At 41.1% G+C, this 21790-nt stretch overlaps 1 protein-coding gene across 15 annotated transcripts in view; it reads right to left on the bottom strand.

The window, feature by feature from the left end:
- OSBPL1A (oxysterol binding protein like 1A) overlaps window positions 1–21790 on the bottom strand; it is a gene marked incomplete at its 5' end in the record, with an annotated part of 77083 nt that overhangs the window by 24598 nt on the left and 30695 nt on the right. For 7 of the 15 annotated variants that reach the window (XM_084511858.1, XM_084511860.1, XM_084511850.1 and 4 more), the window contains one exon: window positions 4025–4187. The exons of 2 other annotated variants lie outside the window; for them this stretch is intronic. In XM_084511858.1, coding sequence (XP_084367984.1) covers window positions 4025–4187 — 163 coding nt within the window. Of the gene's footprint in view, window positions 1–4024; window positions 4188–12281; window positions 12353–13998; window positions 14376–17959; window positions 18261–21790 lie in introns of those variants that run through there. 6 more of the 15 variants (XM_084511851.1, XM_084511852.1, XM_084511865.1 and 3 more) reach the window with 6 other exon arrangements.

The following is a 21790-nucleotide window of genomic DNA, read 5'->3' as shown; positions in this document are numbered from 1 at the left end:
AAGTTCCCATGCTTTTTTTGTATGACTTTTAAGTGAGCTGATAACTGGAAACAAACTAAGAAGTGAACAAAAGCACCAGAACTCATCTACCACTTCTAGCAGAGCAGCATTTAAGTACAGTGTTGATGAACACAGAACCCATGAGTAGCACGTAACAGCTGAAGCCGTATTATGGCAGGTTAGGTTTAATATAATCTACATATGCCTGCAGCTAAATAATTGCATTTATAGTAAGATCACATCTGTGCAAAACTGTCAACGCACACTTCAACACACACTTCAACACACACAAAAGCTTTGTTTGCAAAACAAACAAAGAGAAAACCTTCTTGGATAAAAACCTTTTACGAAAAAAACATCAAGACAGTTACAAGCTCTTCCTAAATCGGGTCTTTGATTTGCAGATAATTAGGGACAAGGCAAAATCAAGTACCTTCACCCTATAATTCTTGACCTGCTTAGCCATTTTTCAGCATTGCAGATGACCGCACTTGTATTCTGTCTTCAAATGCTTGCTGAGGTTTGTGTACTTGAAACAGGTAACGTCTCCAGCTCTCTGGAAGATGCCACTGGTCTTTGTAAATTTTGCCACTTGTTCAGTGCATCTTCCCTTCCACAATGCCTCCCTTGCCCTGCTCTGCTCTGAATGTAGGAGAGTTTGGCACATGTTAACCATTCAAACCTGCAGCCAAGAGCTCAGGCGCTTCACGTGCTACTAATAAACATTTCCACCACTCCCAGGATGAGAAGGTGAAAGCACCAGGAAGCACTGTTAAATGACCTATTACTAACAGAGTTCAGGTTAACAACACAAAATTTTGCTGGTTTTGAACTCTGGAAATCATGCTTTTGTAATGCAAACTAACTCCTAGTTCCTGTAGGTTCTTCCTTTCATGGTCAGGATCTACTGCCCTCCCACTGCGGGGGATTCAGCATTTACTGTAACACCCAGAAAACACTGATAGCAGCATATCACTTAAAATTAAAAGAGAAATAATATTAAAAAAAAAAAAGGAAGACTTCGGCAAATAAACGACTACAGTACGCAGTCTTACCAAGTTATAAACATCTTCTTTACCCCGGTTTTGGAAAAGAAATAGGGCATTTCTGTAATAGTGAACACAATTCCACAGTACCCACAACCAGAAATACACAACACAGGCTTATCAGTGACCAGCTTAGCCTATGCCAACATTAGCAAATAGCATGCCTCAGCTGGAGCAGAGCTGTAGACTAAGCAGATGGTGCTGAGGACTTGGCACTTGAACTAGTTACATTTCTGTTGGTTTTCTCCTCAGATTAGCTCTACTCTCCTACTATGGATCAAATGTCTAATGGGAACTGAACTGTATCTTCTGATTCACCTTCATTCAAGAGCCCAATTCATGCGTTCAGATTGCTCTGAAGCATGAATCAGACCGTGGTCAATGGGGACAAGATGATGCTGCTGTGAACATGTTCTTTCTGTTACATCTCACGTTCAAAAACACGTTTGAAAATTCTTGCCTTGCTCCCAGTTGTCACAGCTAGTGATACATTTGTTGAGAGTAAACAAGCAGAAGTGTCTAATGCACGTAAATTCCAAAATAAATATATTTTTTTTAAAAAAATAAAGAACAAAAAAGCGGCAGTGGCTCCTTCTTTCAAGTTGTCAAGTCAAAGCTAAGGATTCTTCAGCTCAAAGTGCAAGCTGAGTTATGCAACACTCTCACTTCTGTAAACTCACTCCTACAGCGAAAATTTAAAAAAATCAGAGAACTATAACCAGGCAAAAACATAACTGGAAAAAGATGGGGTACTAACAGATAAAATGCTCTCCAAGTAGTGATATTTTGCCATTGACAGACATTATAACCTGTCACAGCACCCTGTTAAAATACATTGGCATTTGCTGAATCTCTCCTGCTGACTAGTAAGATGATTTGTGAACACGCCCATTTATCCAAAATGAACAGACATTTGAAAAACAGATTTAGTAAAATCTTCGAAGACCCGAAGTCTGAGTATTTTAGATTTCTAAAACTTGTTGGCTTGTGACAGTTGGGTCCATTGTTCTCTGTTAGGAAAATATCACCCTATCCCCTCTTTCAATAGCCCAAGAAAGGAGACCCACATTCCCAAACTCTGAGCCAGTGTCATGTGTCCCCTGACCCCTCTGCTCTCACTATGGTGGTGCACTACAGTCCTTCTAGCTGAAACTCAACAGACATGGCAGAAAAGCAAGAGGGTTAGTAAAGTAATCAGGACCCTAGCGATTAGCTTAAAAAAAAAAAAAAAAAAAAAAAAAAAACCACCCACAACATGCTTCATATCACACCCACAAACATCTAAATCCCTTTGTGCTTATGGTGAAAGTCGTAACATGCATCCAGCAGCCAGGAAACTACGTCACATCTGCCTTTCTCTAGCCCACAAAATCAGAGTGCCCTTCCCCCAGACACGTGTCCTCAAAGGCACAGAGGACCCAAATCACTACAAAGCACCACATGTGAGCAGCCTAGAGAAGACAATCTAATGCAAGTCTGGTGAAGCTGACAGTCAAGAAAGTGAGTGTGTCCTGGAAAATTATTTAAATTGCAATCAAGATGAATTATGTCATGTAACTCTCTCCTTTGGGAGAGAGAATTGGCATATGTTAAACTGTGTGTGTGTGTATATATGTATGTATGTATACATACAAATGAAAATGTCACACTACTTGACTCGGTGTGATTTGTTTGCAGCTTCGAGAGGCAAAAACACCACCTCTCTCAACTAGGCAAGCAGCTTTCATCACTTTCATTCAAGAAAAGGACTTAGGAGAGGTATAGAACAACAGATCTCTAAAGCTGAGAGTTCTCTCACATGCACAAAGCAGGTCTGGCTGCAGAGGCTACATTCCAGCAGCACCATATAAACAAGTAATCTCTGCTTTGTTACAACAAGCAAAGAGCCCGAGGCCTTTCAGCAGGATTATTTTTTGGGTTCTAGTTGAAGAACCTGTTTCTAGAGTCCTTCAATCTCTTCCCTTTGCTGAAGATTTAAATTCGTTACTGTGCCTAGGAGTAGTCTGTTGTTGATCCACTGTGTTCCTGTGCTGCACTTGAGATACTCTGAGAACTTGACCACAGAATCCACTCTGCCTGTTTTTATTCTCTGCTTAGTTAAGTTGTGCACGACACAACGCCCATCGAGGAGACTGAGAGTGCTGCTTCTCCTCATCTGTCAGAACCATCAGACAGCTGAATTTGGAGAAAAGTAACCCCAAATATACTTCCTCGTAAAGTATGCCAATCTAATTATCTACTACATTTAGCCTATGTTCACCCTTCAGATTTTCCAGACCCTTCTTAGCTGTAGTCAGCTTTGCATTGTGGGATTACCCAATGAGAGCTATTACTGAGCTCCACCACGTACAGCCTCTACACTAACTCATACTGTAACCACCCTCATGCAATTCAGTTTTCCAAAATTACTACCTGCATGTTCTGCAAACAAAAAATATGAAAGATTCTAAACTGGAGAGCAGACAGTAGACAGAAAAGATATTTCAGGAATACACAAAATACTTTGTTTCATCCTTTTCTTCCACCTGCGACACCTAAGGTAAGTGAAATAAAACAAGCCTTTCTTAAAGTCATTATCCCTCAAAACCTGTGTTTCTTACATGGATCTTAAGAAAAAAAAGAAGCACCACCATGAAGAATGCAAGTCATAAGGCTTCCCGATACAGTTACATCTCCCAAAATAGGAGTCTTAAGTTTTGCTATTTTAAAAAAGGGCGTAGACACCCAAGCAGTCAAACCTTTTATGACCGTCCTGAGTTTTGTAGCCTTCTATCACACTCAGATGAAACAATACAATTCTACAGGTGAACTAGGGCAAGATTTTAGAGGCTCAGTCACCAAGCACATGAAGCATTCTCCTCAGAGACAGTTCCATGTTAGAAAGACAAAGATTTCACTTAAAGTGCAACAGTTCCCCCCCCCCTTCAATGCAATCACCATGCTGGCTGCACACTTGCATTCTGGACGTAACTACTTACCTGAAACAGCATCATAGAACTGCTCTTCACTGATGATGCTGAGAGGAGGAGATCCCTTAACCAGAGACTGCTCTAGTTCATGGTGTTCAGTAGCTAGCGTCTCTAATGCTTCTGACAAGATCTTGTTTTTCTCCTGCTCATGCTCCAGTTTCAAATTCCTCACCTATAAGTAGATACATGTATGAATAAAATCTCATCTCTCCAAAGAATGTGTAGCTGAAAGCTATTCAGAAAATAGACTCAAATAAATAACTGGTTCGAAGGCAAACAGCTGGAACTGAGGCCACACTGATTAAGGAGAATATTACAGCACGTCTATGACCACGATATGGTTGTTACTCAGCGTTTTTCAGTAGCTGAGAAATCTTGTCAGGTATGATCTGATATTATAAATCAAAAATCCAAAAGCAAATTCAAACCAAATAACTGTACCTTAAAACTCAGGGGAAACATTTACAACTCAGACAACCTTAAATATGGAGTTACAGCGATCAGTTTCCACATGCACCAAGCTCCTTGTACTAGTCTGCTCTAATTTGGGCCAAGAAGAATCATCTGAATTGAATTACAAAGCAAATGGCAATGCCAGCTACAAATAACTGCAACTGAACTGTGAGCCGAAAACATTTAACCCTGACGATTAAAGAAGGAGGTTAAAGCAGAGATTCCTCTACTAACTGATTTACCTTCCATATAAACAGCTCTCTCCCCCCACTCCCAAAACAGTTTACAGAGGAGCCAGAAGCTGACAAGGAAAGAAGACCAGCCACCAGATGGTGGAAGGTTTGTTGTTTTTTTAAGCCCACACATGTAATCACCATCAGAGAGGAGAATGATATCTGCATATTGAGTCCAGGACTAGTAACAGGAGAGCAACATGTCCTTCCTATTTCCTTTTTTTTTTTTTTTTTTTTTTTTTTTTCTTTTCCTGCTGGTGCTTCCTGTCTCCTCCTCCTCTAGGGGGAAGGAGGAGAGCTCATAGAATATCCTGAGTTGCAAGGGACACACAGGGATCGTTGAGTCCAACTCCTGGCTCCACACAGCACCACCCAGAAATCAGACCATGTGCCTGAGAGCATTGGCCAAATGCTCCTTGAACTCCAGCAGCTCAGTGCTGTGATCCCTGCCCTGGGGAGCCTGTCCCAGCACCCAACCACCCTCTGCGTGCAGAACCTTTCCCTAACCCCCAGCCTGACCCTCCCCTGTCCCAGCTCCATGCCATCCCCTCGGGTCCTGTCGCTGTCCCCAGAGAGCAGAGCTCAGCGCCTGCCCCTCCGCTCCCCTCGTGAGGGAGCTGCAGGCCGCCATGAGGCCTCCCTTCAGCCTGCTCTGCTCGGGGCTGAGCACACCAAGGGACCTCAGCTGCTCCTCGTGTGTCTCACCTTGTACTCCAGCCTTATACTGCCTTGTACTCCAGCTTGCTCTCAAGGTCAGGCTGCGACTCTAACTCCCCCTCCACTACCAACACGCACGGATGTGACACTCTTGGAACAATCACAGGGACAACTTACACATGTCCCTAAGCAACTTACACATATACCAACATCACTTTTTTGAATCTAATTTAAGAATCATTTGGATGTCCCTATCTGGTTACTTTTTAATTACAAAAGCTTCACTTTGGAGGCTTCAGCCCACTCATTTGTAACCACCACTCAAACAGTGTATTCAGAGGTGGGCACAAATGAGGAGGTGGGAATTCATGGGCTAGAAAGGAAATACCAGAGCAGATTTGCCACTTCCAGTGAAGAGTTTCTATTTCGGCAGTAATGTATCCTCTGGAGAAAGACTTATGGAAGAAATTTTCACCCCCTCAGTGGTGCCAAAGAGTAGATCAGCTGGTTTTGCTGCCAGGCTCTGAGTGTAGAGGGGTAGTCCAATTAAATGATAATTAAAGAGTATAAAATTGGGTTGCTAATTGAAAGCAATAAAATCAGTAAGTCACCTACTGTCTGATAGTTTTACCTTGAATGAAACGGGGGAAAAAAAACCTGGACTAGTTATTGTCACCTTCATTTAAAGTTCACTTTGGAGGTTCCAGTGAAAACATTTACTGCAATGTTTCATAAAAGTCAGATGCGCTGCTGCAGGGGTTACATTTATTTAGTAAGCAGGTTCTGCATGGGCTACATTTGTCTACTGAAACAGTTAAGGAACTGACCATTTACACAAAACAGCATTAATATTTCCCCCTCTTGAGAGAGAGAGAGAGCATGAAGGACTGCTATAAAGTGGTGCTTTTCATTATTATTGAACAGCATTAAAAGGAAACCAGTTATTGAAATGGTATTTACGTATTTTTTCAGTTGTAAGAGTTGATGCCCTTATCTTCTAATGTTTTGTTTTGATTATGATTTGAGTAATTTATTTATTTAAAACTAAAATTTCAACATTATCAGAAAGAAATTGAAAGAAAAATCAAAGTATATCTAACAAAACCCAGATAAACCTTTTTTTTTTTTTTTTTTTTTGCTTCCACAAAAAGCAGGGCAGTGTGACTAAACAAGCAGCAACAGATATAAGCTTAAAACAAAACAAAACAAAAAAATCCTTTATTTTAAGGTTCCTATGTCCTGTTGTAATAGAGAAATACCTAAGATTTCATAAAGTATACCGAAAACAAATTACCTTTTGGAGAATAATTAGCCAGATTTACAGTAAGACTCACTTATCTGTGTACTTCCAGACTTCCTAGCTGCCAAACGCTTACTAGTATAGCAGTTATACACTACTAGTAGGTAATGAAAAAGCCTTTCCATCTGTTACTTAATTAGCACAATGTTAGCCAGATTCTAGGAAAAAAGAAAATGTGCTGAAGTTTGTAGCTTGCAATTTAGGGGGTGTTCATTCATAAATGAATGACCAGGTTTTGAAGCAGCCCAAATCCAGTAGTTGGGGCCAGGACAGGAAAGTCCAACCCAAACCCTTTGCCAAGGGTCCTGAGTCTGTAGGATGGCCTGTGTGTTAAGAGAGCCCAGACAAACGTCTGATACACGAACGTCTACAGCCTGGAGCTCAGTGCACTCTCACAGCTCTGAAGGCAGTGGTTTGGAAGTGATGCCCTTAAGCACCAAACCAGCTCAACAGTATTAATGTGAAAGGTGTGGAAAAAACATACGGTCTTACTACCATTATTTGACTAATTTCATCTCTAGAAAAATAATGCTTGCAGAGATAGAACTAACACAGTCTTCATGTACTCTACTTAAAAATGCAGGTATCACTGGAGAAATAATCATTTAAAATACAAATGTTAGTACTTACTTTTATAAACATAAAACAGCTTTAAGTGATACCACCATTTTGTCATCTTGCCTATTATTGATCAGCTATGTCTTTAAATCTTCCTGCGGTAATTTGACTGTGAAGTTAGGACTTTTAATTTTCTTCCAGAACTACACACTCCATTCTTCCAAGCTTAAGAAGAAAGATGCGAGCAGATTCGTGGTATTTTCAAAGCACATGTTTATTGAAAAACATAACCAACTGAGCTATAGGTTTTCCCAAAGTGTAAGAAGTAGTTTGCTCTTATGCATGTTTTCCCCATACTCTATTTTTTTGATTCACAAGACTTGGCCAATACTTGAGTGCTGAGATGAATGCTTCCATCTTCCTGCTGGCTACCACCATTTTTGGAGGTGATACTTCAGCTTTATCCCCTTTCCCACTCAAGTTTTTAATTCCCCATCCTGACTTTCCTCAGTGTCCCAACATACAAACAACTGCAAGGTTACAGAAGGAACATCCAGACTAGTTTTTAAAATGCTTATTAACACAAAATCTTTAGGATTTATCCGTAAAGTAGAGAGCTTTCAGAAGAATTTGCGTTTCAGTATATTAAAATTGATTCAGAGCAGTTTTTCTGTGGACTATCACCTGATTTTGTGAAGTTGCATTAGTAAGAATTTCACTGCCTTTTACACACAGTGATAAAAATATTTAAATAAAAATAAAGTAGTAAATATTACTACAAAATGCTGCAGGTGTCAGTGTATATGCAGCTCTGAAAATTCAGTTTAAGCATGCCCATAAAAATGTCAGAAGAGACATGCTACCGACAGCCTGTGTAAGGCACAGCTTGTGATACAGCCATGTTTTTTTGTACCTTTTGTAGTTTTGCCTTAGCTGAGAGAGAGACAGATGGCAGTTCGCATCACACTGGGTTCAGCTCCTCATCCTCCAGCTATGGCATGGCTGTCATCTTTTTGATCCCTGCTGCTGAACCCCGGCAACACCAATGCCAGCACTGTGAGCTCTCAGAGCTCCGTGGGGACAGCAGCACAGAGCACTCCAGTGAGACCAGCATGAGGCCAGCCGAGTTCTCGGTGTTCAACTGGTCAGGCTCTGCACCCTACCCTTGTCAGGAGCTATTTTGTACAACAGCAACTGCAGTTGATCAAGAAGGTTGGGCTTGTGCTTGCCCTGTTAAGAAAATGACAGTTGAACATCAGTTTTGTTTTCATGTCTGAAGGAAATTTTATAGTGAAGCGTCGTATCTGTAATTGCTGATGGAAAGCATCTAGCTTTGTCTCACAGAAATAAACATGCACTCAGTCATTAACCTTGCAGCTACAAACACAACTACAAACTGATACACTGACACAGAACCACCAAGACAAGATTTCAGTATCTAGGTCAGCACAGCAATTTATTGTTATTATTTTTTAAATACATCTCCAACTGGAGATACCCAAGTTCTGGTAACTGCTGTCGCTTCTGGTTTAGCTGAAGGGGTGTCCACTCTGTAGACATTCAAGTTCTTCAGGCTGTAAGCACTGAATCATGGATTTAAGTAGTAGAATGTAGTTATTGTAGCTGTCTGGCCTCTATCTATTATTATTTTTAAATGAAAGCAACAGGCTGTTTGCAAACACTTCTATTGCCTTTCCATGCTACTAGAAATGCTGCTAAGCCCAAGAGCATGATTTGAGAAGTTAACTCTTTCACTGCACGTTTCTGGCAGAAAGGTCACGTGCCCATTCCAAAATATCAAATAGCTTATCTGTGTGTCACAAACACCAGTCCCATTCCTTTCCATATCTTCAGCTTACATGAGGTAGGTGGGAGACCAGTAACGTGCCTGAGACCACTACTTTTCTTTTTCCTCTTTTTTGAAAGGCTGAAGTCTTGAAGTATATCTGTGTAGCCTATAACCAAGGCTTCTCTGTCCATCCTGAAGACATCTCAGTACAATACACAAAATACTTGCTTTGTGTGGTGCTGGATGCTTTTAATTTAAATTGAGGCCCAACAACAGTGGCACTTTTGTACGGTAGGAAAGGGTCACACCACTGTACGCCCAGCTAATAAATGATTATCTCAGCAACATGCTATTGCAGCTGCAAGTAAACCCTCTGAAGAGGACACACAGCAAGCAAAGCATAGAACAATTCTCAACAGTGTGCAGGGCTACCTGCCTTCAGCATTAAAACAGCAAATTAAAACACAGTGTACCTTAGCTCTAGCTTCTCCTGGATTGAAAGAGAGAAAAGGCAGACTTCACAACACCACAGGATGATTTAGTTAAATGTTACATTCAAAAAACCACTCAACTTCAGTGCTAGGAATAAGAATGTCCAAAATATGCAGCCTTTCGAGTTGTGTAGGAAGGAAGAACCACCTCTTCCACATAGCAACCACCAGGGGATCCGAAGCCAGCCTGCCGAGTGTCAGTACACGGCGTACCACTTTGGCTCTGCAATAAGCTGACTGCAGGAAAGCCGCCTATGACTCTGTCTTACTGATGTCTCTGGTGGCTCAGAAGTGGAGCTTTGTCTTCAGAATGAATGGCTTTGTCCATTTGCCCCAGAAACTCCATCCTCCCCAAAACGTCACCACGTACGGGACACCTATCATGAAGCACAGGCACACAAGGACTCAAGTCTTCAGTTGCAAGCTAAGGGCTAGTCTATATCTGGCTGAAAATTAACATTTAAGCAAACTACTTGAAAAATGCTGCTGCAGCAGAGCTGTTAGCTTTCAGTAGACACCTCCTGACATTCAGAAATGCAGTCCTGCTTCCTGTAACAAAGTAAATGCCAACCAAACCTGCAATCTGTTTCATGCTACACCCATTTATATGTAACCCTTAGTTTCCAGAATTAGCTTTTCCAACACAACACACATGGTATTCTGAAAGACCTAAGCTAGTGGAGAAAGCTGTGCCTTGAAACTCTTTAGACTGTAGAAAACTATTCACAAGAAGCACGGGGAATTAAAAATGAGGATTTTTTTCCCCTTGTTCTGTGATCTTCATACCAAATGAACTCCCCCCCTACAAAAATCTGATGCTGACAGAGCAAATCACCACCTCAATGCAGTTTGTGATATGTGCACTGTTTGTCTGTTCTAACAGACAAGCTCACAATTGCGATTTTGCTGTTAGCACAATACTGCCCCTATTGCTAGCGCCTCCATGCATAAGCCAGTTCTTTGTGATGACCAGTTTGAACTAGTACTGAGTAAATCTGTTATTACTTCACATTTAACGTGGAATAACACCACATAATTTCAATAGTCAGGTCTGCCTCCGTGTCTTGGAGAAAACCTGTCTTTTCATTTCATCTAGGAAGTAAAGACTTAGAATAACCTCCCCAAGGCATATCTATTTAAAAACTGGAACAGTTCTATATATTTTGTTAGCTAGCTTTGAAGCATGCTATTATAGTACTGTACCTCTACAGGACTTGTTTCCATGAAGAAGTGTTTTTAGACTTTCCACTACCTAGAGTGGGACTCAGTTGTTGCCTAAGCAGCTACTGAAGTGAAAACTGAAACCAGTTACTTTCACTTGGAGTTCTCATAGATTTAAACATGCTTGACCCTTAATAGAGGACATTTTCCAGAAAAAAAAAAAAAAAGAGAGAAAAAAGCTTGATTTTACCTCTGCTTTTGGGACTTAACACTCACTAAGCACAAATTAGTAGCATATAATACAAAAATGTTTGGTCCTGCTTTTCTCCTACCCTTCCTAACTAATCCCCCCCCCCAAAAAAAAACAAAAAACAAGGATAACGTAAGCATGCCCAAGTACAGTATTTGACTTACAAGAGGCTCAAGTGCATTATGAATACTCTTATGACACATCATAAAACTGCAACTGTGACAGCTCACATTGGGAACACTTTGTTTTTTCCTTTAACAGATCCAGACAGTTTTATGAATACATCACTAGATTCCTAAGGCCCTAAAACACATAAACATTTTCTACAAAACCTTTTGAGTTCCTATCTGTTTACACACAGGCCCTTCCACAGAGTGCCCTGCTGACTCACTACTCGCAATCACCATCAGCCACGGGGAACTTGCGACAAACATACGCTACCTTAACATATGTTAAGACCTTATATCCTAATCCCCATCTCCTGGAGAACTCTTGTAAACTTGGTCATGGCCTTTGCTCACCCCAGGGTGAAGAGAACTAAACAAAAATGTCATGCTTTACTTCAACCATTGCTTCTTGTTTTCTCTCTGTGCTATAAGCTTACCATTTACCTGGCTTTAGAGATCCATGAGATCTCTAGCTAAATATAGAATAATTAGGTAGCACTTGCCAGTGACTTGAACTACTGCTAGCACAATTACTGAAATGCAAACCGAGATGTGAACAGTTAATCAAAGAGATACCGATCTCTCTGATGATTGGTAAAGGGTTACTTACTGTATCACAAGACAGCACCAGCCCTCACCACAGAAGTCTGGCCAGCTGAGTCTACAGCTACAGCATCTTATTGAGGTCATCAAATTCAAAAGAGAGAACTCCAGATGCTAACATAACATTTTGCTCTCTGTCAGACTCATATACAGGCAACATTGCCATTAAAGTTCCTTCTTGGTCAAAGGCTGAAAGTCCCCCAAACACACAAGCAAATCCCATACGTACAAATTCCTAGTCCTCGTCATCTATTCACTCACATCCCAACGCAAAGCCCATAGAAGAAACCAAAGACTTTGTGATTCAAGTCACAAGACTCTGCCTCAATCATTCCCCAGATGAACAAAAGGATTCATTGTTAGTCAACTACCAGCATTCACCCCAAAGTTCAAGACGACGAGTACAGTGGTGCTAATTTGGAAAGGCTACATTTCAATCTTCTGAGTGCAGAGTTACAACAGATCCCTATACTTGATTAATTAATAAAATTCTGCTAATGAAGGACAAGATACACTCATAAAACAGAGACTGCAAAACCACTGTTAGAACCAAGACCCAAGCTGTTGTCCACTCAGAAGAAACACAGACTTCAGCAGGACTTACCTCTGCCACACATGGACACCTAAGTATCAAGAAAACTGTTATTCAAGAGGAAAGCTGGAGATTCTGATCTTCTTCCAGGATACAAATGTGTGTTATGAAAATCCCTAATTTAAGACCACCTAAATTAACAGTTTCTGAACCATTCACATACTAGAGACAAATACCTTTTGTTTCCCACCTTTTCCCTCCTAGGACACTGACACTTCCTCTTTCAATGTGGAGCTTGTGCTGCCTTGCTTCCCATCTCCTATTTACACATTTGGCTGTAACAAAGTTCGTCTTTCAGAGGCCCAGGAAGCATCCCAGTTCTACCAGTGGAGAAAGTTGCAGCTCTGGGCCAGGACCCCACCCAGGAGAGCAGGCACTAATTGTGAAGACTTCATTTCTGATTACAAATTCGAAGCACGGCTTTGGCTTAAGAGCTTGGGCTTAAGCTTTTCTATCAGAAGTTCTTCTGTTTTGTTTCTAACATAAAACTATTTGGCAATTCCAAGTCTTCTCTAAAGTTTTTTTCTTTTTTTTTTCCCCAGCTGCGTTTTATTTAGATCATTCAATGTACGCTGATAAGTCTCATAAGGAATTTAGTTAGGTTTGAGAGCTGCAGAAGTTGCCAGCTTCCAGAGCACATTTGGTTCCTATTTGTGTTCCAGTGTTATTATAATGATGATTAGTCAAATATCAGGAGTTCAGACAAAAAGCCTTCTGATTCTGTTTTTTTTCTGTTAAGTATTGTTTCTATTCTGAGTCAAGCTGAAATTAAATATGGCTGCTATTCATATTTGCCAATAGCTTAAGCCAAAATAAGTTGGGGCTGAATGACATCAGTGGTGATGTACATGTTTGGGAAGTTCATTTCAAGTTGCAGAGCAGCAGGATTACAAAAACAAAAAAGCCCCACACCCCAAGATACTCTGCTGCCCTAGAAAGATTAAGCATCTGTTTCCTCAGAGGCATATACCACAAGTAACCTTACCCAACTAAGGGCCTTGTTCAACCAGATATATTGCCAACAGCAGTAGAACAGTATATGGCTGCGTGCTTTCAGGTCTGCCAGGGACTTTTTTGGTCTTTTCCTTCTGAGAGGCTCTGGACATCTTTGAAGATTGTTAGTCTGGTCTCTGTTTGTGAGACTAAGATGTAAGTGTTCTTAAGAATGCACACAGGAAACATTTCCTTTTTTATTCTCAAGGACTGTTTTGAAAACGGGTCTTAAGGCAGTTTTGATCTAGCTACTTCCCTTAAGTCTTTTTCAGTATAAGCCACTGCCTACTTTGATCAACCTGTTTGTATCCCCTCCCTTCCCCTACACTTCTTCCCAGCTGGATCACAGCGAACCCATGTATTAATGTTTTCCCTTTTGAAGTAACTGTCACATTTTTCCTATGTTTGTGTTGGCTTTTACTGGCTTTCTAGTGCTACTACACAACTGGACATATTTTGGACTCAGAATGAGCCCAGCTTCCTATCCAAAAAATTAACACTTCTGAAGCTGGTTGTCTGCTCTGCAGGCTCTGTATTCAGAACCCTCTTAATTAATTATAAAGAATAAGTAATTTTTTTTAAAGCATTTCCAAAAACCATGCATGCTCTACAGTTATTTCACAATTATGAAAACTCAGATGCTTTATTAGCTAGTTATTACTTCAGAATAGGAATGCTTAAACAAGTACGGATGCTAAACAAACTAGCTCAAAAATAAGAAAGTCTGAAGTCCTACCTAGGCCAGAAGTCAACAGCTTTAGCTTCACAACACAGTGCTGGAGTTCTGACCTCTAAACGAAACCCACTTTGGAAAGCATTCTCATTTCCTATCCCTGAGAACAGACGCTTCTCTGTGTTCCAGTATGAAAGACTCAGACTTCATAAAGAAGATTTCAAACATAGAAATCTCATTTTTAGTTGAGATTTGCGAAGGACTTACAGCGTTAAGAAGTTTGTCTCTTTCTAGGGAAGTTTTTCCTCTCAGGCGCTGTTTTGACCTTACCCCGAAGCAGGCAACAGCAGGCAGACACACGCTAGGCCCTGGGTAGGCTGATAAGGCACTTCCTGGAATTTGAGCACGTCGTACTGAAGTTCATCCTGCATTTAGGGCAGATACAACTGCGCTTCTGGGCTACAGAAATCCAAAGTTCACACCCTTCTATCGAATTAGCAAAAAGACATTTGCTTCCTGACAGTACAAAATACCTTCTCACAGTTCACATTTCCACTAGGAAACACTGCTAGAGTCTAAAAACACTACAGTTATCCTAAAATATGACACCTACTGTTACGTTACAATGAGACACTACCCAACACACCACCCTTGCCATGCAGAACAGCCAGATAATCCAAACAAGTGTTCACACTTGGTGGGACAGATCTTTTCTCATCATGAATGATTTGGTCAGTTTTATCTTTATCTGGAGAGTTTTAGCACTTTTTCTGCGGCAAGAATTCAGTGTGCTATTCATTGCTATCCAGGTCTTTCTTGTGCAACATGTAATAAGGAATTGAGGAAATAAAACAAGCTTGTTTCTGAGTTACGTATGCTTCTGTGGACAGCTAGCTCATCTAACAATTTTTTTTTTTTTATAATAAATCATTTATTAATCCCCAATATGCAATCCAGTAGTTTCTGCGCTTCAGAGGAAGAAGTAGCCCCAGCTTAAACTTCTGGTAAGCTCTTTTATGAACTTCTCCAATAAAAACCACTGCCTCCTAGAAGAAAATTAGAAGGTAGATTTGATGAAAGTACAAGCTTAAGGAATGCCACCACACCACCACCCTCCTCCCAAAATGAAATAGGATCTGATAGCTTAGAGCGACAGGTTGCTTTTAAGATTCTTAAAATTGCATGTGAGAGGAAAGACAATAAGAGTTAAAAAACACAGACTGTATGTTATCAGCTGATTTACAACACATGATTCCTTCAAGTTGTCTCCAACAACTATACTATGCTGCCTCTTAAGTACTATGTGGATGTTTCAGCAAAGATAACAACATCAAGATGACTTTCATATCCAACTAGGTGCCTCTGGTTTTGCTTCTTTCCAGTGAAGCAGTCAGCCTCTGGAAGCTGTGTATAACTGAGAGTTAGACTCCAGTGTATGCTGGTGGCTACCCAGCTGAAATGCAGCTTTGTGGAAAAGGACCTGGGAGTCCTGGTGGACACCAAGCTGAAAACAATCCAGTAGTGTGCCCTTGCAGACAACAAGGCCAACAGTATTCTGGGGTGCATTAGGCAAAGCACAGCCAGCAGGTGGAGAGAGGAGATCCTTCCCCTCTACCCCAAACTGGTGAGGCCACCCCTGGAGTGCAGGATCCAGTTCTGGGCTCCCCAGTAAAACAGAGGCATGGACATACTGGACAGAGCTCAATGCAGGGCCACCAAGAGGATCAAAGGACTGGAACATCTCCTCTGAGGAGAGGTTGAGAGAGCTGGGATTGTTCAGCCTGCAGAAGAGAAGGCTCAGGGGGGTCCCATCAATGTCTATAGATACCTGAAGGGAGAGTACAAAGAGGACAGAGCCAGGCTCTTTTCAGTGGTGTCCAGTGACAGGACAAGAGGCAATGGGCACAGACTGAAACATGGGAGGTTCCCTTTGAACATCAGGAAGCACTTTTTCACTATGCAGGGTGGCCAAGCATCGGCACATGTTGCCCAGAGTGGTTGTAGAGCCTCCATTGTTGGATGTGCTCAAAAGTCACCTGGATGTGGCCCTGGGGAACCAGTTCTAGGTGCTCCTGCTTGAACAGAGGCAGTGGACAAAATAACTTCCAGAGGTCCCTTCCAACCTCAAGCATCCTGTAACTGTGAGATTAGAATTTTTCCTTTAGCAGAAAGTGTGGCTGTAGAGATGGTGAAGAAATAGAACAGATAAAGTTAGATTCCTATTATCCATAGGTACTGCAACTGCCTAAAGTTTCAAGCTGTGCTAAAGGCTCAGCCAGCTCATTTTCTCCTCTATTTGGTTTGTCTGACCTTACAGCAAGGTGTTACACTGGAACAGCAGCCAATCCAATCTGCATGCATAGCACAGAGCACTTCCACAATTAATAGTCTTGTTGGCATTGCCAGGAAGGTATAAACTACTGACATATATGGATTAGCACATTACCTAGAGGAGTTATACCATTGTCTTGACACATTCTCCATCAAAATGATGAAATCACCACGTATGACTTTGTGCCACTGTCTATCAGTTCAAGTTCTCCAAGTTCCTGCAGATCCATTTCTGCTTTCCAGAAGGTGAAAGCAGTTTTTTTTTCTCTCTAACATTTCTGCCACCATAGCTCATGGGAGAGAGAGAGAGAGAGACCTAACAAACAACACTAAATTTCAAGCTTAATGGGAGGGCGTATTTCTATTCAAGAATCAAACAACAAATCCAAACAAGCTTATGTTATAGAAGCAGGGTAGCTGTGGCAGCACAAACCTCTCTGAAGCAGATACAAGCGCATAGCCTGCTTCCAGTTATAAGCTAAGGACTACTCCTACATTATGATGCACACTGTAGACTTCCTTCAAATAGGCATGCTTTACAGGGATTTTTGTAAAGTATATCTATGGATCCGAGAGTTATTGCATTGATATCTGAGTTTTAACATTAATAATGTAGCAGTGACGAGTACAAGAGGAGAGAAAGCACTCCTGCTCAAGATACCACTGACTGAGTCCACGTTTACCTTACAAGTGGCTTAACATAAAGCTATGCAAACCAAGCAAACACAGCACAGGTGTCACTCCCAAATGCATTCTGTGAAGACAACAGAGATCCAGATGAGGGCTATCCTAACATCAAAGCTAGACATCTCTTGCACTGGGCTCTTCAGGATATTCACACCAAATGGATATGCTTTATTCATCAGGGGCCCCCGTATCTTACCACTCCTTTGCAGCAACACTCAGCTTAGCTCTTTACTATAAATGAAGCGTCATTTGCTTTGTGGGTGCTTATCATCTGTCCTTATGTGAGCATAGGCCTGCATTTCCAATTTGAGCATAATGTGGCACACATTTATTTTTTAAGTTTATTATCGACTCATTTAAAAGGCAACGATGCTAAGAACAGAACAAGCACTCTTTGGAGGAACAGGTTACTAACATTCATTAATGCCCAGGCCTCGCATGTACCTTCAAGGAAAAGTATAATACCAGTGATTTATTTTCAGTACATAAACACTTTCCAAATATAGTCCATTTACCAATTCTAGAGATAACCTCAATGACTCAGCAGTCAGCACTACACAAATGCACTTCTTCACTGGGCAGCACAGCAAGCAGGGATAACACAGCTCTGAATATTCATATTAACACCAAAAATGTTTTCAAAGTCACCGGCAGTCAGAGAGACCAAGAGGCCAACAAGTACACGTTCAGGTTGTGAGATTAAAAATATCAGAGAAGAGGTCAAATTCCACAATAGCTTACCTCTGTTATAAAAATGCTATCAGCTCTGAGGAATCTCTGAATAAACAAGTGACAAGGATAGCTTGGTTGAAAAGACAAGGCTGCAGATAGCTGAAATTAACTATAAAAAGTGGCACCCATGTACGCACCGCTAATACTGCCTACATGGGAAACCACCCATTTCACTCTTACTTTACCCCTGAAGACCCTGGGATTTCATAGAGCCAGAAACAAACTATACACCTGAAAGCACAGCAAAGAACATGAAAAGTAAATTTGGACTCACCCTCCTTTATTGAAGGAAAGGCCACATGACTGCACACTGACAGCCTGCTAGGCCATCAGGCAAGAGATCTTAACTCTTAAATCACTGACATTTAAGGAGGCCAAATAAAACATACCAAAAAATCCCATCACATGGCAAGCTAGGAGGATTTCACAACAGTTAAGTGCCATTGAGTAGCAGAAGTAACTTAAGGCTTCAGAACAATCTTTTTAAAACAACCTCACATAAAACATACAGGTAATAAAAAGTTAAATATTGTGTCTCCCTCGAGCATGTGTTAATATCCAGTACTGAACAGGGTAAGTGAAATTTATTTTTCAGATGTGGAGAAATATATACTTTTAAAAATTATTCCAAGAAGCTAGTTTTTATCAGCTTTACAAGGAAAAAGGCATTATTAAAACCCTAAGTTCTGAGAAAGAAAGGTCAAGATGGAGAAGATATCTCCAGAGAATTAGTAAGCGTGTGTGACTGCAGTCACCCGGTTCAGCATCCTAATGTTTTATGCAACTGAGAGACAAGAACAGACCACACAGACAGACTGCCACTGCAGTCAAGTATCTTACACACTTGTGGGCAAAATCCCAGTGATCAAAGTACCGTAAATTCAACCGTAAATCCTGTGTGTTTTTTTTTTTACTGCTTTTTTTTTTTTTTCCCTGAAATGTTACCAGCCCCTATCTGACAATACTAGATCTGGGACCTAGCAAGTTTTAGCGCTCTGCTTCTTACCTCTGTTCTTCCAACACACATCAGATACAAATTAAGCCAGAAAACTAAAAACAAGCTGGTCAGCTTTACATGCCATTATGAAATCGCAATGACAGTGGAAGGATAAAAATGTGCACCCTCCTCATTCCAGTTTGTTTTTCTAAGCATGGTAGAGAAGAAAATAACCACCATCCGTATTATAATAAGGAGCAAGAACACCCAAATACAGTTTCCATTCTGCACATTTCTTTTTGCTCCCCTCTGTCAGTTTGCACACAGACAAGAGCACCATTTTCAAATGCATTCACAGAAAACAGAACTGGATGATTTCTATTTTAAAAGCTTACTATATCAGATACTATTCCATTAAACTTGATTGCTGCTTCATCTTTTCCTTGCAGGCTCAGCTAAGCCCCCTTTCTCCCTGTGTATACATTTAAAAAAAAATAATCTACAAACAATTCGTATTCAAGACCTCAGAAGTAAACCTCAGACTTGGAGCTGCAGAAGCACAGAGAGGACGGGTTTAATTTCAAGCTAATATGCTTTTACACTGTGTTTCCCCAGAGGCCCATGAACTGATTCCACGTTAGTTTACACAAGGCTGCTTAACAACTGCTGAGAATGACAACAACAACAAAAAATCTACAAACCAAGCTTTCAGAAAAATATTAATCCACTCTAAAAACCTGCAAGAACAGGTTAACAGAGCACTTTGAGTCAGGCAATACGGTGCTGCGTGCAGAATGCCTTCAGACAAGTGGTACATGTATGACTGGCTTGCACACAAGCTGGTAAGAGAACAAGTCACAAAGGGTTTTCCGGCCACTAAAAAGTGTTTAGATTTGCCATCAGATTACGTTCAAACATATCATTACCTACAAATAAAAGGATTAACTTTTGAAGCATACGTGCTTAAGGAAAAAACCTTTGGGCCCCTGCTGCACCAAATGCCAGCAGCGTTCATCTTTTGTCCTATAGTAATATCCAGGCAGCCTTCTGTCTGCCAGGACTGTACGCTGCCCAACAGCCTTTCATATAAGCATTTGACCAAAGATCTTATCACCTGCTTTGAAACTGAAGCATTCTGTCAATATACATAATACTCTTTCAGAAAAGAAAAGGAATAATACTCACTTATCTTCTCCCTGAACAGAGTCCCAGTATTTGTTATTTTACCAAGCCTCCAGCTGGGCTGCTGCTCAGCTTCCGTGCCCACTCTGGTGACCTATTAGTCTTGGCTGCTCTAGGAAAGTCCCGGCAAAAAACAAGTTATGTTTTGAACTCCCCTATCTCATGGATACTTCGGACTTGCTTAATTGCTTCCTTTACATAATGCTGACAAGGATGCTATCTTCACAGACCTTTAGGTCGCTTTCTATCTGCAAATCTGCAGTAAGTAAAGAAAACGCTTCCAGTGGAAGAACATTATGCCATCTGCAAACGTTTCACTATTGAATTGCCTTGATTTGAATATCTCATCTTTAGAGCTTTAGCACAGGCAAAAGACATATATGTATGTAAAGCACCAAAAAATTAGCACAGCAAGAATCATCAAGGCATGACTACAACCGTTGACATGACAAGGAGAGAAACAATCTGCCAAATGACTTCTGTCAGCAGCTTTGTTCTCTTGTATTCCATGCCTACACGCCATTCCACAGCACGTTACATCCCATGCTCCCCTGTTTAAGGGATAAATACGGTCTTTATCTCAGCATTTGTTTTAGCATAGAGATCCTTCCAATGAACTCGTTACTTCTGAACAAGATTCAGGGCTTACTTAAAGTAATTAATACAACGAGGTGTTCCTAGTACTTACCTGGAGGGAGAGGGGATAGGGTCAAGCCAGAGACCCCTACAGCCAATAAAGATTTTCTTGACGCTTCAAGTCTCTCAATACCAGGCACCTCTTACCATGCCCAGTGCAATGATCAGTCTGAAAACTCTTCTCACCGAGTTTACAAGCTGAACAGTGTTTCAACTGTTTGCAGCATTGCCTAAAGGCCTTGACACACCAATGTCTCTCTCACGTTGGTTTCCACTACCTTCAACAAGAGGCTGAGAACTGAAGGGATAACAGAATCACTCTATTGTGCTCCAGCAACTGACAGAAACAACAACAACAACAACAAATAGGACTGCCATCTGTACCTGAGCACAAGAAAGAGCGGAGAAAAAGGCATTGATGTCATGACTTGAGGGGCTAAGTCCAGCACAACAGCCAGCCAGCCAAAACATGATTCCATCCCCAGCCCTAACACCAAAATCATGAAGTTTAACCCCTTGTTTTTTTGCTTCCCTAGTTTCACTCCAGTCCCTCAACCATCTTCACCTCTCCCTCCCCCACTTGGAGGGCTATTACTACCTGACAGAGGTTAATGCAGCTGAGTATTCAGCCAGGCAGCAGGCAGGACAGGATCACTGATTGCCTCCAGGGCTTTTTCTATACAGACTTGGTCAGGGTGCCCTATCAACCAACCATCCTCCCTCCACTGCTGAGCATCAGTGCTGCTCCCTCACTTCAACCCAGATGAGGGAATTGATAATGAAAAGTCTCATTACGAAGTCACCTGGCCACAGCTTACGAGCACCTTCTTCATTCACAATCCAATAAGCCGGTCTATGTTACAACAGCCATGCTCACGCACGTCTTCCAGACCACATCACAGACACCAAAAGACCATTTGTATCCCAAAGAGCACGCACACATTCATTCACTGAAACATGCATGAACAAACCTAATCCTTGGATGCTCCATTATGCTCTCACAATATTCAAGACGTATGAAACAAACCAAGGCAGTACACTGGACTTCTAAACTAAGATTAATATTTACTCATTGAACTGCATGAACTTTTTTTTTTTTTTTCTATTTGCAGTACAACAGTTATACATACAGAAGATAACATATTACGCCATGGGAAAGATAACTAAATCCAGGGACTATGACCTACAGCTTGCTGACCTTAAAGTCCCTGCAGAAATGACAAGCTTAAATATGATACAACAAACTCTGAGTATACAACTCATTTAACCCAAGAGATAAAGGAAAAAAGAACTTTCATTTTCTGAGCCTATATATCAGTGGCAAAGGGTTTTCATCAGCCTGTAAACAAA

The sequence above is a fragment of the Aythya ferina genome, assembly GCF_964211825.1.
Source record: "Aythya ferina genome assembly, chromosome: 2".
In the NCBI taxonomy this organism is placed as follows: Eukaryota; Metazoa; Chordata; class Aves; order Anseriformes; family Anatidae; genus Aythya; species Aythya ferina.
Note: the sequence above shows the minus strand (reverse complement) of the source record. Positions and strands in the feature narration are given on the sequence as shown.